Source organism: Cariama cristata, unplaced genomic scaffold (genome assembly GCF_000690535.1).
Source record: "Cariama cristata isolate BGI_N322 unplaced genomic scaffold, ASM69053v1 scaffold41466, whole genome shotgun sequence".
Taxonomy (NCBI): domain Eukaryota; kingdom Metazoa; phylum Chordata; class Aves; order Cariamiformes; family Cariamidae; genus Cariama; species Cariama cristata.
Genome location: NW_009623427.1, coordinates 1,705 through 15,855, shown reverse-complemented (window position 1 = coordinate 15,855; position 14,151 = coordinate 1,705). Strand labels below are relative to the sequence as shown.

Below are 14,151 nucleotides of genomic sequence, written 5' to 3'. Positions count from 1 at the left end.
CCGGGTCTACCCCCCGCCACCCCCCAAGCCCGTTCGCTCCCACCGCAGCCGGGCTCTGCCCGCCGGCCTCGCACCTCCCCAAGCACCGGAGGAGCAAGCGCCGCACCGGAACCCTCTCAGGCGAGGCCGATTAACGGAGGCCGGACCGGCGAAGCCCCCGAGGGAAGAGGGCACAGAGACGGAGACAGCGCAGCGACCCGGGTAGCAGAGTCATCCTCTCTGTGCTGGGTAACACTCCGGGCTGCGGCCTCCTCATCCTCGGGGCGAGAAGAGCCCAGCGTCCTGCTGCTGAGCTAACAGGACAAGTGGGCTAACAGAAGCAGCAGCACAGAAAAATCTCCGAATGTTAGCAGGAGGTGTCCCTGCCCATGGCAGGGCAGTTGGAAACAGGTGATCTTTGAGGTCCTTTCGAACCCAAACCATTCGATGATTCTATGAATGCCAGGAAAATGTGAGTGCTTCTAGAGACAAACAGTTACTGGAACTATCAATGCGCAGAGAAAGCTACAGGAAGAAGAGGAGCATGCTCCTCTCGCATTGTCTTTAGTGGTGGGAGGTTTGAACTGTTATTATACATCCCTTTTCATGTGCTTGTCCAAAGACACCTATTTCCAGAGTGTCTAAGCACAAAGAAAATCACAGACTCTAGGCTGATCCTCCATCAGTGAAGTGAAGCTAACTCAAGTTCCTTACCCGAGTTCCTCACCCTGAAAAAGGAATTCACCCACCTGAGCAGACAAGAGACACTGTTGTGTCCCCGACATCTATATTCAAAATCACCTTCACTGTTCAGCTCACATGTGACTCCTTGACAGAAAAGACCATCACCTAAATCAGACCACCCCTGCCCTGTACTACCTGCTAATCTCTCCAGAGCTGTCTAGCCATTTATGTTAAGCAGCCCTGATTGTTGCTGCTGACAGCACAGATTTCCATCAGCTCATGACACAACCTACCTATCGGTATTTATACATGGATTTCCATCATCACTGGGTCTGAATGTCTCCAGCACAACGCAAGTGATGGCCAGGAGAAGTGAGCTCGAGCCCAGTGCTTGGCTGGCAAAAAATCTACAGTTCAGCCCCGGCCTCAATCAGCAAAAGCATCAGAAAAAAAAAGAGAGTCAAAGCAGCACCATCCCCTAGAAGGACATGTGTCACTCGTGTCACTGCTGGCCAGACACTCCTGCCTGGGGAAGAGGAGGACAGCAATCTTTGTGGGTGACCAGGAGCCAGATGCACCCGTCCGTCTGGGCCCACGGGAGCTGGAGGTGTCTGCTGTTGTCCAGTGCTGCCGATTACCAGCCCCCAGCATTGGAACAGATCCTCCTGCTGTCAGCACTCACCCAACATGCTGTGCCAGAAGCCTTGAGCTGAAGCCCTGCCTGGTGACCACACTCAGGCCCAAGCTGGAAGCGGCATTCTTTGCTTCTGAGGCCAGCCTCAGTGACAGGTAGCGCCACATCCTTCCACAGAGGTCAGCTGGAGATCAGCTCCAGCATAGTCGCCCCTACAAGGTTTAACTGTGGCTCCAACTGCCCAAGTCATAAACTCAAGCAACATCTCCCAAGGTCATGACAGCAAACTGCTCCCCCTTTTCTCTGAACTAAGGGCTCTTGCTCATGGTCTTGCAAGTTGTCTGCTTCTGAACCTTCGAATACTTGAAACTTTTTCCCACAGAATTTCCAGTTGTTTCCCCACCATGTCCGAAAGTTTGTGTAGGTAGTTACTGTATACTGCTAAGGAATATTCATCCTTACTGAATCACATGTTACTTATTTGAGACCATTTTCCTGTCGATACCCAGGAAATTAAAAATTAGAGCCACCTTTGGATTACTTTTCCTTGACAGGACTTTCAGAGGAACAACTCCCTCAATACCAGCTCTAATGCAGATATTTCTCAAATCTAGGGAAAGCTGCTGTCACCTAGAAGCAGAGCAGCCTACAACCAGGGATAACCAGGGCAGTGGAAGAGAAAACCTATAGGAAAATGCCAGGGACAGGCTTTCCACACTCCACATTTCACACACAACTGGGGCGCAAGGGAACACAGCCCCCTGTGCACTGTTGTGATGGGTGGCATACCAGACAAGGTCACATGCTTACAAGTACAGATGCCCTCCGGCACATACAATGCAAGCGATGAGTCAATTTTCAGCAGTTGGTTTCTGAGAACCATCCTTTCATCACATCCTCTCAGGCTGACAGGTTTCCCGCCCCACTTCAGTGACTTGGGGGAGTCAACACAGACATGAGAGTCTTCCTAGCAATGAAACCGCTTGCCCCACCTTTCTCCTGCACTCAGGAGAGCAGATCCGGCTCAGGCTGGGAAATCACGGCTCACCATCAGTGCCCTCCTTATGACCTCTTTCACCATCCACCTACTTTGCGTTTAGAGCTAATCACTCACTAAACCCAAGCTATCTCCGCCTTGGAGGAAGCAGAGAACAGGAGATGTATTTGAGCCCAAGGTTTACAGCAGACCCCACGGAAATTGAAAAGCTGCTCCCACTCTGGGTGTTTTCTTCCAGAGGCACAGATTAAGGTGGATTGACTGCTGGGTCTTCTCCTCCATTTAAAAAGCACCACTTCCTCAACAAAGTTGTGGACACTTCCCCTTCCCCCAATACAGACAGAATAGAGGCACAGTGTTAGCAGTAAGGCAGTATCCAGTCCTAGAAATGTGCCAGTATTTAGTCATGAAAGGACAAAAAGCAGACAGCAGCATTTTCAGGTATGCTAAAACTGAGTCACACTATGAGCCTGGCTGATTTCAGCCTACTGGCCACCTTCAAAAATCCTGCATGGCCCATGATGATGTTGCCATGTGCCAGCTGTCAGACTCTAGAAAGGCACCCTGGAAACAATCAGATCCAGTTAAGATTCAGCTCCTAGAAAAGGACAGGTGCCCCTTACACTCACATTGCTGCAGCCACGTGAGGTGCAGCGGTGAGGCGAGTACTAGGTGTCTGGACAACTGTTCAAACTTAACAGGGCCAAGGAGACAGCCTTCCAGACGTGCCACCTAGACATTCTCCAAGCAGCTCTTCTACAGCACACTTCTGCAGCAGCAGATTAACAATGACTTTGGCTGGGAGCTTCAGTCACCTCTGTGAAGCTGCCTGAGCTGTAGACACGGGCAAGGCACAACCCACAACCTTTCCTGGGGGACTGTGCAGAGAGGTGTGTGCTCCCGATTCCTAAGGATTAAACCCAGCCTCCTCTTAACATCTATACTTAAAAGAATCTCCTTTACCTAAATGGATTCATTAGGAACACTATAAACCACACATGCAAAGCCACTCACACTACAAGACGCACCGCATCACCCCCTGCCTGGCAGAGGAAGGGGAATGTCAAAGGAGCACCAGGCTGTTCCTCATACAGACGACCACCGTGCATAGAAGACCCTGTCCTGAAAAAACACAGGCCACTGTCTGTCCACACACCTGACAGGCACTGAGCTAAGGTAGCATGGGACACCCTGGATTCTCCTTCAACTAGAAGAGGCACGCACGGGTCAATCGAGCCAGGGGAGCTTTTCCTCTGTACGACCAGCACAAAGGAATTGTTTGTTGCCCTTACCGCAGAAGCTGTTTCAGCAGAAGGGAGTTTTGACAGTTTCTAGCCTCACAATTGCAATCAGAAGATGTGCCAGAATCCCTCACTCTGTGGAGGGAGGGTCTTCAGATCATGCATAGCAGAAAGCTGCTTTCTCCTGAGCCTGTGACTACAGTTGTTGCGTTTTAGTGAAACTGACTGCCACTGGTCTTAAATAAGGCATCCCAGCAGCTACACACTGAAGCTTTCCAGGAAATGCCCTCTCACTCATCACTTTGCATTTGCTCTATTGATCCAACTCTCCCTGCACAGGGAGCTGCATGCTCTGCTGCAGAAATCAAACACAGAATGGTGGCCTAATAGGAAGCAACACAAATAACACATAGAAGGTGACACAAAAATAAGACTCCTACTCTCATGCTGGACCAAGAGACTGTTCTGGGAAAGCTCTGTCAGCCTCATGCTCCCCATATCTTTCTAAACAACATGAAGGCAACACAAGCCCCAAAAAACTTACAGAATTCCTCAGCGCTCTTCCACAGCGCTCTGCTGCTGATCACCCAGACCATCCTGTACAAGGCCCTACTTGCTACGGAGTTCACTGACCAAGGCAGCCTTGAGCTTGAGGATTAGCTGTAATAGTGGTGCAAGCTCCACTGCAATCAGCCAGTCCAAAGAAACAGGTTGGAAAAGGCTGGAAAAGCAGCCAGGGCCTCTCCCTGCCCTTGCTAGACTTGATCCACATGTGGAATTTCAAGAGGTGAAATAGCAGCACTTACACCCTCTGTGCAGGACCCACTCTGGTGTTGGCTTTACACAAAGTCATGTAGCATGTAGCAAAACCACAGATCAAGATACGAATTTTACATGGGCAGTATAAAGACCCCATGGCACTGGCACAAACACCCTGAGAATGAACCAGTTGCTCTGGTTAAGACGAGGTTTGTGACAAACCTGCAAATGCTGTCTGACATTTCCAAAGCTTTGATCGTGATTGCACCATTCACAATCTGACCAGAGAAAACACAGCTGCCCGTGGCTCCTGGAGGCACTCGCTCCTTTGCCTAGGGAAAGAAATGCACAAGGTCCAACTAGCAATTCCAAATCCAGGCCTAGTCTGCAGGTAAATCTCAGATCCTTGTAACAGCAAGGGTGGATATTTTACAAGAATAGCACTATTATTGCCAAAATGCCAGGAAAAAGCAGCATAACTCCTTGCTGGCCATATTAGAAGGGGCTGTACTGACACAACTGTATCCACACTGGGACATAGTGCTGCATAGGCAGAACAAAGCTTGTGCAGTCTGCCTTCCCCAGAGGAAGGGCCTTTCCAAGGAAGACAGACTTGCTGTTTGGCCTGCATAACAACGCTTCAAGGGAGAAACTCGAGGCAAGTAGAAACCCTGAATTCTTCAGCTCATGGCCATCTCCTAGCCGATATTGTCAGAAGACAAAGGGAACAAACTTGGTAAACTCTTCACCCTCCCTTCCCACTGCAGGTAACAAGCCAGTGCTAAGCACCCCACACAGGACCCTATGGCTCTCCCCTGCTCACCCATGATGTTCCGTTTGCTCTGAGTTGCGGTTTTTATCCTTAACATGTTCCCAATCCCTCCTGCCCCTTCTGCAAGAACCAAGATACGCTCTGACAGCAAATATCTTTGTGTGATGTTTTTTTGCTCAATGGATCATGTGGCAAAGACAGTGCAGAAGCATCACCCCCGGTTCACCTCAGAGCGATTGGCCACTTGCACAACATCCAGGGTTGCACAGACCCTGTGACGAGATCAGAGCTGATGGGGGAAGGTGGAGTATACACAGCTGGTTGCCACACCATTTGGTCAGTTAGTTTCTACCCAATAGCCTACTTTAAAGAACAATGCTGAACTGGAATAGGAATGAACACGCAGCTGTGGGCTTAAAAAGAGAGCACTCTGCTATTTACAAAGGCTGTATTCACCTTTGAGGATAAGATGCACTCTGTCCACATCTGCTGTCAACCAGTCTGGGATCTGGAGAGGCAGTAGCTACACTCGTTCCTCCCCTGGGACACCAAGGGGACTGTGGCAAGGCTACTGCAAAGCCTTGCCGGAGGGACAGCTGTGACATAGACTGCCCTCGCTCAGGAATACCAGAGAAAGGAGTCTGGCTGTTATTTTAGGCATATCATAAGCAATTAGGAGTTTGATGAGCTGTGGAGACAATGAGCCCCTCTGCATCAGCAGAGGGAAAGATATTCTGCTGCTTTATTTGCGTGCTTTCAAGGGTAACCCTTCCAAAACCGCTATTGCTCTCCCGAGCCACGCCACACCCGAAGGGGACACGGCCCGGGTGGCCCCAAGGCGAGCTCCACTGCGCCGCCCCAGCGCCATCTGCCGGCCACGGGACGACGCGGTCGAGGGGTCTCAGGGGCTGCAGCACCTTCCCCCCCACCCCGGTCCCGGCCCTGCACTTACCGCTCGCCCCTTAGATGAGCTGCACCGCTCCCGAGGCCACCAGCGGGGCAATGGTCTTGTATCGGATCAGATGCTGCGAACCCTCCTCCAGGTCGATGGTGTACTCCCTGCCAGAGAGAGAGATGAAATTAGGGGGCCTCTCCTCTTTCGTGGAAATCCACACCTCTTCTGTGAAACTTATTTACGTGCGCCACATGGGGAAGCACCCACCTACCTCTCCTCATCCATCTCTGGCTCGACCAGAATGTTCTCCTGCCGCTCCAACACCCGCAGGAACACAAAGCAGTCCAGGTTGGGCTTCGGAACTGCAGACAACGGATTCAGAGCACAATCTCAGCACTCGCTGATGTTCCTCTGCAGGACATCGAGCTAACAGAGGGGTACGAGGGACAGCAAACCCACAGCCAGTAAAGGGAACACTAGACATTTCTCATCAGATGTAGCGTGCATTGCCTCAACGTAACACAAGACTGGATGGCAGGGGCCAGCACGATCCTCTGACAGCAGCACCAAGCCACGTACAACACAGCAGAGCAGTGTTATGACACTGTCATCAGGTCATCTTTGCTTCTACTGAGCGCCAGCTGGAGGACTAGCCCTTAACATTTCATGCTCCCCGGAGCCTTCCCCACATCCCTGCTGCTACAATTTTCAGATTACCCTGGAGTCTGAACATACTCACCTGATTTTAGGAGAGACACTTTCTGCAGGTTGGGTGGCATGTGTTTTAGGGCCACGTTTTTCAGATAAGTCTCTGTGTTTGCCATATACCTGAAACAAACCATTGGAGCATTTACTGGTTTAATCAAATAAAAATCTGCAGTAAGAGTAGACTCAAAACGACAGCAAGCAACATGTCCTGGTCCCGCAGGTATTGCCAGAGACAAGCCTAATGGTTTTAGTCAAAACCAGGACACTCTGGTAACTGCCTCAGAGTTACCAGAGTTATTTGATTTTTTTTTCCCTGTCTATAAGGAAACTTACTGGTAAAACCTGTGATTCTTACTACAAACCTGTCTAAGGCTAACACAGTCTCAAGAACTTGTCAGCATAACACACAGGTGAGTTCTATAAAAAGGGAGGGAGATGCATCCAAAACCTACTCACTCTTTAGCAAAAGCAAACTCCTCCGGTGATAGAATGGAAGGCTCCCCTTCAGCTCGAGACTTCTCCTTCTCCAGGACATGGGGGAAAAACTTCTCTATCTGATATTGGAACAAAATCCCAAAGACAGAAACAGATCTCTCCCAATAGTTCAGTACCTACAGTCGCCCCTCTCCAGAGGTTTCCCTTAAAAGCACTAGTCCACTGCTCCAGAGGAGTATGCAGCAGCTCCAGGCCTGCCCAAACACCTGCTCCTGATTTAATAGCAATATGGTCAGCTGGGGTCTCCAAGCTGCACAACCATATGTGTAGGTGACAGGACGCAGGCAGAATGTGCAAGCATTCAATTGTGCCATTCTGGGCTTATAGGAGGCAAGAAAACACTCATAGCAATGCTGTGATCCTCCTTCATCACAACAGAAAAGCATGTCCAAGGAATTAATTCCCTTGGGTTGCACTTCAGAGAACAGAGAGAGCGAGCGCCTTAACTAAGTGCCTTGCTGAAGCAGGAGGTCTTGTATGGGTAAAAATCACTCCTAATGTCGCCCTTTTTCATCCCCTGGGCAGCAAAACATATATTACCTTCACAAGCCTACAGCGCAAGTAGCTGCTGAGCACGTAACGGATCCTTTCAATCTCCATGTGGTGAATGCTGACCTTCAAGTCCCCCTTCTTTGACCGTTTCAGGTTTGCCTCCTGCAAGGAAAGGCAAAGGAAAATTAAACAGCTGAAGTGTCAAAAAGCAAGAAACACAGAGAAAGATGGGTTTTGTACATAGAAACCACAAAAACAGCCTGCAGTTGCTTTTGGTGACACAAAGCACACTGTTTCCTTGTATCTCCTAGTCCCCTCTCCCAAGACAAGCTCAAAGAAAGTACTCAAAACAGCCTTATCTCAGGGACAGAGGAGCAGACAATCCTGGCAATCCCAGAGGGACCCAAGCAGAAAACTGCCAGGATAGGTAACCAGAGCCTGCCTGTACCACCACCTTAGCCCAGCAGAACCTACCATATGGTCCAGCTGCTCCACAACACACTCAATGATCTCAGGTTTGCTCTCCAGCAGCTCTGGAGCAAACTTCTCATTCAGCCAGGCCTGAAAGAAGACACACTCTAAGCAGAAGCCAGCAATGCCCCTGCTATACACCCCAGCCCCCAGAGAAACCAGAAGCACAGCCCTCCCCACCTACACCGGCGGGCCCAGGGGCTCGGCCCCCAGCCGCCCCACATCAGGGCCCAGCTTTCAGTCACCTCCGCCTCTATCTCCCCAAGGTGCCCAGAGGCCCAGCCCTCACTACCTGCTCCAGGCTGCGGATGAGCTGCGCCGGAGTGAGCACCAGATCCTCACTGCCCCCATCCGAGTCCCCCTCCGTCCTCTCGCCGCTCGCAGCCGCCATCCCGCTACAACCTCCCGCCAACAGCTAGGGCCGTCCGCGCATGCGCGGCTCGCCCCACTGCGCAGGCGCCCTAGGCAGCCTGGCTACACCCCAATGAGATTGCGCCTGGGCAGCCTACGTGGGCTCCTCTGCGCAGGCACCCGTCGCGGCCTAGCTCATCCCTCGCACTGCGCAGGCGCCTCCGCCCGAGAATAGGCAGGCGAAAGCCAACAGTTTTGCTTGGCCAGGCTGCTGAAAAACAAAGCTGTATTACGTGTGGAAGAAACGCTTGCAGCTTAGGAACTGATCTTGAAATGATGCTAGCTCTGTTTATTCCCTGCCACTGTAGGAGTAAAAAGCTTACTGATAGTGCTACTTCATGCAAAGCAGCGCTATCAAATACGACACAGACACAGTTTAAGAAAAAATTTACTAATCCATTAGTACTTCTGCCAATATTGCAACAGATGTGAAAGGCAAACACTGTTACAGTTTAGAAAAAACAAGTTTTATACAATTAAAATATTCAACAAATCTCAAAAAAAATCAGTGGCTGAGTAATAAGCCTGGAATTTCAGATCCAGTATTAGCACCTACAGTACCACCAAAAGCCAGACACTTCATCTGTTCTGCGTAAGTCTTCTCCTTTTCTAAATTCTTGAATTCTCTCTACAATTAGACAATGACACTCAGAACCTAAACCAGGACATCCTTGCTTTGATAAGGGAAAAGGGTAAGAGAAAAATATTAAGCCAGCTTGGTTTGTAGGAACTTTACTTGTGCAGGAATTGCTGAGGAATGTCGATGCATGGGGGATACTAAATAATGCACAGTTCTACTTTTCAATAGAGTGCCAGCAGATGGAATTAAGAAACCATCTTACACAATATCTAACAGTTTGTCAAATCAATGCTTTCCTATAAATTATATATAATAAATCCATAAAGAAACAGTTTTACACTTCACATATTAATCAGAGTAGGGTAGGAATTGTTATGTTTATTGGTTCAGCATCCATTTTATTGTACTTACTGTTTTATGAATGAATACACCCCCCTCTTCTGGTGAGCACTGACAGATGCAATAACAGCACAGATACAGCAGTAGAAAAAACACCAGTATTAAAGTCCGGCTATTCCTCCCCCTTCTAGGAAGAACCAAAACATTAAACAAGTAACACTTTGCCTTCTGGTTTTCCATGAGAATCAGCACAGGAAACATAAAATGCTTGGTGCCTTGAATCACTTCTCGCCAGGCAGAGGCACTGTGTAACCCCTCACTCCAATACTGAACTGGAGGGAAGGCCTTGTTTCTGGAAAATTCCCAACTCTGACTTGTAGCTTTCCAAAGCCTGATTGATGTACAGAAGGGTTTAAGAACTAGGGAGGAACAGCACTGCACTTATGTGACTAGAACTAGACTTCTGTTGGGCCAAGTGCCCCGTTTTTTTCAAAAGAGTACGTAGCTTTACCACTTCTGCTTTTTCTTGGAAAACAAACAAACAAACAAACTAAAAAGTGATCTCATTGCTTAAAAGTTTGCCACAAAATGGATGCTGACCAGCTAGGTCACCCCATGTGGAACAGTTTTAGGAAGTTAGTCCTTGTAGTAGATGGCACTGTGGATCTGGCAGCAGAGAAAGGAATGATGCTCTAAAGTAGGAGGTAGGGGAACTTTGATACAGCAAGTCCACTGTTGAGCTATCTGCTAGAAAAGAAGTTTCATATTATTAGAAACTATTACTAAATAAAACCAACAAAACTCTACACAAAATAGATATATTTTGTTATCTTAGGAGGTACGTAGCAGGAAAGGTAGGGTTACCATGTGCTGTGGTAAGAGTAGCAGGAACAGAAGCCAACACTCTGGATTTCATTACTCTAGCAGGAAATAAAGACCTTTACTTCTTTGTTTCTTTCTGCATAAGAGGCACAAATATTTCCAATTTCTTTTCTGCACACATTGCCAACAATCTAGATGTGGACTACCATCTCAGGATTTGCAAAGTACCCAAGACAAGGGAGCCAAATTTGATCTTTTCAAAAGCAAAGCTTAATGAAAGTTCAATAGGTATTTTGGAAACTCAGGGATAGTAATTTTGCAGTTCTATACTGCATGCAATTAGCATGATCCTTTATTTTAGCCTCTCTCTTTCAAGTACTCTGAGCATTCTTTTTACTTCATGACTCTACCACACAGTATCATAAAAACTAAGTGCCTTTCAGCAACTTTTTCTAGTTAAAACTACCAGAGCCAGAGGTTGCTGGCCACTCTTAACTGAAAGCATCACGAGTAAAGATACCAAAGTAAGAACTGGAGCAGCATCCAGCTGAAAGACTGCAATTAAAAGTTGTTGTATGCTAGAATATGCTCAGGGACAGAGTCAGGCAAAGTTTTTTCCACTTAAAACTACTGAGTAGGATAAGAACTCAAATACAGTAGCAGATCTCAGAGTTCCTCTGAATTTACACAGCTGTTGCAGAGACCATTAGAAGTCGTAAGATATGGCACCTACTCCTAGCCAGAGTCATATCCTCTACCACTACACAGCACAGAAAGACAGTCCACATTTTGTAGAGCCCACACAGGCTGCATTCATGAACAGATCATCCAGGACAGTGTGCAGGCTCCAAACGACTAGGAGATGAATATCTAATAAAGCTCCAGTTCCAGCCAAGGCTTATTTGGATACTCATACTGCTTTCAGAACAGATGTTTACTGACCACAAATATTTGCAATTCATCAAACTATCCAGAACTGATACAAGTCTTTCTTCATTTTAGACATTTCAGTTGTTTGAACACTGACAGAAATAGCTTTTATGTAATTGCTCAAAACCCACATCACCTAGGAAAACATTCTGCAATAATCGCTGTGAAATGAGTCATGACAAATGGCTTGTGCCAAATATATGCAGATGCAGTTGATAAAACACAAACTTATTCCAACAGCAGAACACAAGTGCCATGCAATACACAGATTCCCAAGTGCTAATAACCAGATAAAGAAGGATATTTTGAGACAGAATTGGCATCTGCAAGTGATGCCAAGTTGCAAGCCAGAGTTGTTTAGAAACAGGTAAGCGCCAGCAAGAATCTTCACCGTTTTGCTTTACCAGAACTTCTTGTCATGGTTTGTTCCAGCTTGTAGTAGATTAATCTGGTTTATATGCACTGTAAATATGGGTCAATCATAAGCAGACTACCAAAAGAGAAGTCCTAGAGACATGTAGCAGAGGCAGGTTAGAAAATAATTTAGTAATACTACCAAGTATAGTACTTGCATTTTCCCTTTAGGCTGTACAAGATCTGACTCTTAGAATATGCTATATTCTAAGATTCAGGACAGCAGATAAGATATTCTGCATGTATAAAGTATCTTATCAAATGTTTCTGACCAGAAGAGGTTTGGAAGAATCCCACCACTTGGCACATGAAACCAGAGTGCCACCCCAGGCAACAGCAGTCCCTTCTGGAACAGAAAAGCTGCCATTCAACAGTATATAGAAGTGAATCTTCTATATACTTAGAACCAAAAAGGTAAAATGTAATTACTCATATTGATTTGTTCAGGATTCTAGGGCTAATAATTCTGGGGCAAAATATAAGGGGACTCTTAACATGCTGTGGTTATGACCTTGATTTCACCAGTGCTCAAAACACAGAAGCTTTTAAAATAGACCCTGGTCTAGAGGTACCACAGAAAACATTTGAAAGGAAAAGCTGTATCTTTCACAGCAGTATAGGAAGAGCAGGTGCTAGTATAGTACCATCAATGATTTTTCTTGAATATTTCTCTCATGCTATTAGTATGAACACTCTCTGGAAATCCAAAATAAGCATTTAAATAGTGACCTATTTCGAAGTCTTGATTTAAGGGTTAGTCTTAAGTTTGTCTGCTCAGAACCTTATGGTTCTCATATATTCTCATGAAGAAAGGCTTCATAAGAACAACAACAACAACAAAAAAGATTCTTTTATCTACAGAACAGAGAACAATTTTGGACATAATAAAGCACAAGTTAGGCTTATGCATATTTACACAATCAAGACCTGAATTTCTCTAAAGGTAAATCTGGTATCATCCGATCTGTATTAACATTCAGTGGCATAATGCCAAGTATTGATATTTCTGTTTATTCAGAAAAGCTGGTCCACACAAGATTTATGTGAGTGGCCTTTGATTACACACAGTGGTGGAATAAATATTCTGTCTCAGTATGACAGAATCCACCCTTCTAAGCATAGAAAACAGGTTGAGATTGATGTAGTATAAGGTTAACATGTACCTGAGACTCCACAGTTTTATCTTCCGCTGGTCATACCTCTGTCTTCATAAATGGTAATTTCAATCTGCATAGAAAAGTTGCTAGGGAAACATACTACAAAAAGATTATGAAAACATAACAAAAAAAGGGCAGAAAAACATTAAGATGTTAGAACCTTTGACCGTTCTGTTTCATACCTGCTGTTTCAAGGCTAGCTTCAGAGCTACAAAGAAAACAGAACTGCACACGTAAGAGATGCCCTGTGAGATCAGTGGTTTATCCAGCCCAGAACCTTTCTGACAACAAGAGAAGATGCTGTCTATGGAGGGTTTGTGAGTCTTGCCACCTTCTGTAAAATTTCAGGAAAGGCTATGCACCAGACAAAAGTTAATGCTTCTACAGTTCAGCTACTAAGTCACTAACCAAACTGAAAATGCTTTTGCTCAAGTTGAATGTTTCTTTTCCAGGAGGTGTATGTACAGAAAAATGCAGAAAACATATTGAAAATAATGAAGTCATGTAGGTGACAGCTATAAGCTATTTAGACAAATACACAGATAATCCAACTGCAAGGAATTAGCCTAAGCATGCATTTAGTTGGCACTCCGTGTTTCAAGTTGCTCTGGTTTCAATATTCTCAAAAAATGACACGTTGCTCATTCTACCTCTAGATTTGCTATGCAAGGTCTTTACAACTAGATAAAATACCTGCAGTCAGGTTCAAGAATTGAAGAAAAAAAAGGTTGAAATAAACCATGCTTGAACCAAGAACAAGTGCTAGGCTGGTATCAACTTACAGTGATGTCATATGGCAAAATCTTCACCAGAACCTGAGCTGAGGGTTGCAAATTAAACAGCAGCCATCTCTTGCCTTCACATCATCAATTTCTATTCTACCAAGGTGGTCAGTCTTGTTTTGTTCAATTGAACAAATTGCATTGTTAGAGGTCACTGAAATTTAGGAGGCATCTAAAGTGTTGGAATTACTCTGTTTATACATATTGTGTTTTCAAGGAAGTCTGAAAGGACAGATTCCAATACTGCATTTTCATTGTCTTTTGATGTGACAAAATCTTAATGTACAAAAATCTGACCAGAGAACCGTAAAAAATGGAGAGTAACAAGATTTAATCACATATTCTGCCATATCCCAGATCAAGCACAACCAGAAGGTGCCACACTGAGATAAACAGGTAGCACATGATAGATGGACAAACCAGGAGACAATCTAAGAAACCATAAAAGGATACAACTCTTAGTCCTCTTTCAATGGGGTCTGTCAGAAGGAGGCCCTGAGGAGCATAGATCTTCTCATTCTGTTCCTGAATGAACTTGGCAATTTTCTTTAGAACCTGGTAATAGAAAAGCACAGAAGTCACAGTTCCT

At 46.1% G+C, this 14,151-nt stretch overlaps 2 protein-coding genes across 2 annotated transcripts in view; both read right to left on the bottom strand.

The window, feature by feature from the left end:
• Nucleotides 1-6,011: 6,011 nt before the first annotated feature.
• On the bottom strand, nucleotides 6,012-8,518 carry GINS4 (GINS complex subunit 4 (Sld5 homolog)). Its single transcript, XM_009702719.1, has 7 exons — nucleotides 8,420-8,518; nucleotides 8,131-8,217; nucleotides 7,705-7,818; nucleotides 7,126-7,223; nucleotides 6,701-6,789; nucleotides 6,233-6,323; nucleotides 6,012-6,125 (listed from the first exon to the last, which is right to left on the bottom strand). Exons 1-7 carry the CDS (start codon nucleotides 8,516-8,518, stop codon nucleotides 6,029-6,031), a joined length of 675 nt encoding a protein of 224 aa, XP_009701021.1. The 3' UTR covers nucleotides 6,012-6,028.
• An 808-nt stretch (nucleotides 8,519-9,326) lies between these two features.
• The window catches only part of GOLGA7 (golgin A7), a gene marked incomplete at its 5' end in the record, with an annotated part of 5,320 nt that continues 495 nt past the window's right edge, over nucleotides 9,327-14,151 (bottom strand). The window contains 3 exons of the mRNA XM_009702720.1: nucleotides 9,327-10,201; nucleotides 12,787-12,850; nucleotides 14,016-14,117. Coding sequence (XP_009701022.1) covers nucleotides 12,803-12,850; nucleotides 14,016-14,117 — 150 coding nt within the window. The remainder of the gene's footprint in view (nucleotides 10,202-12,786; nucleotides 12,851-14,015; nucleotides 14,118-14,151) is intronic.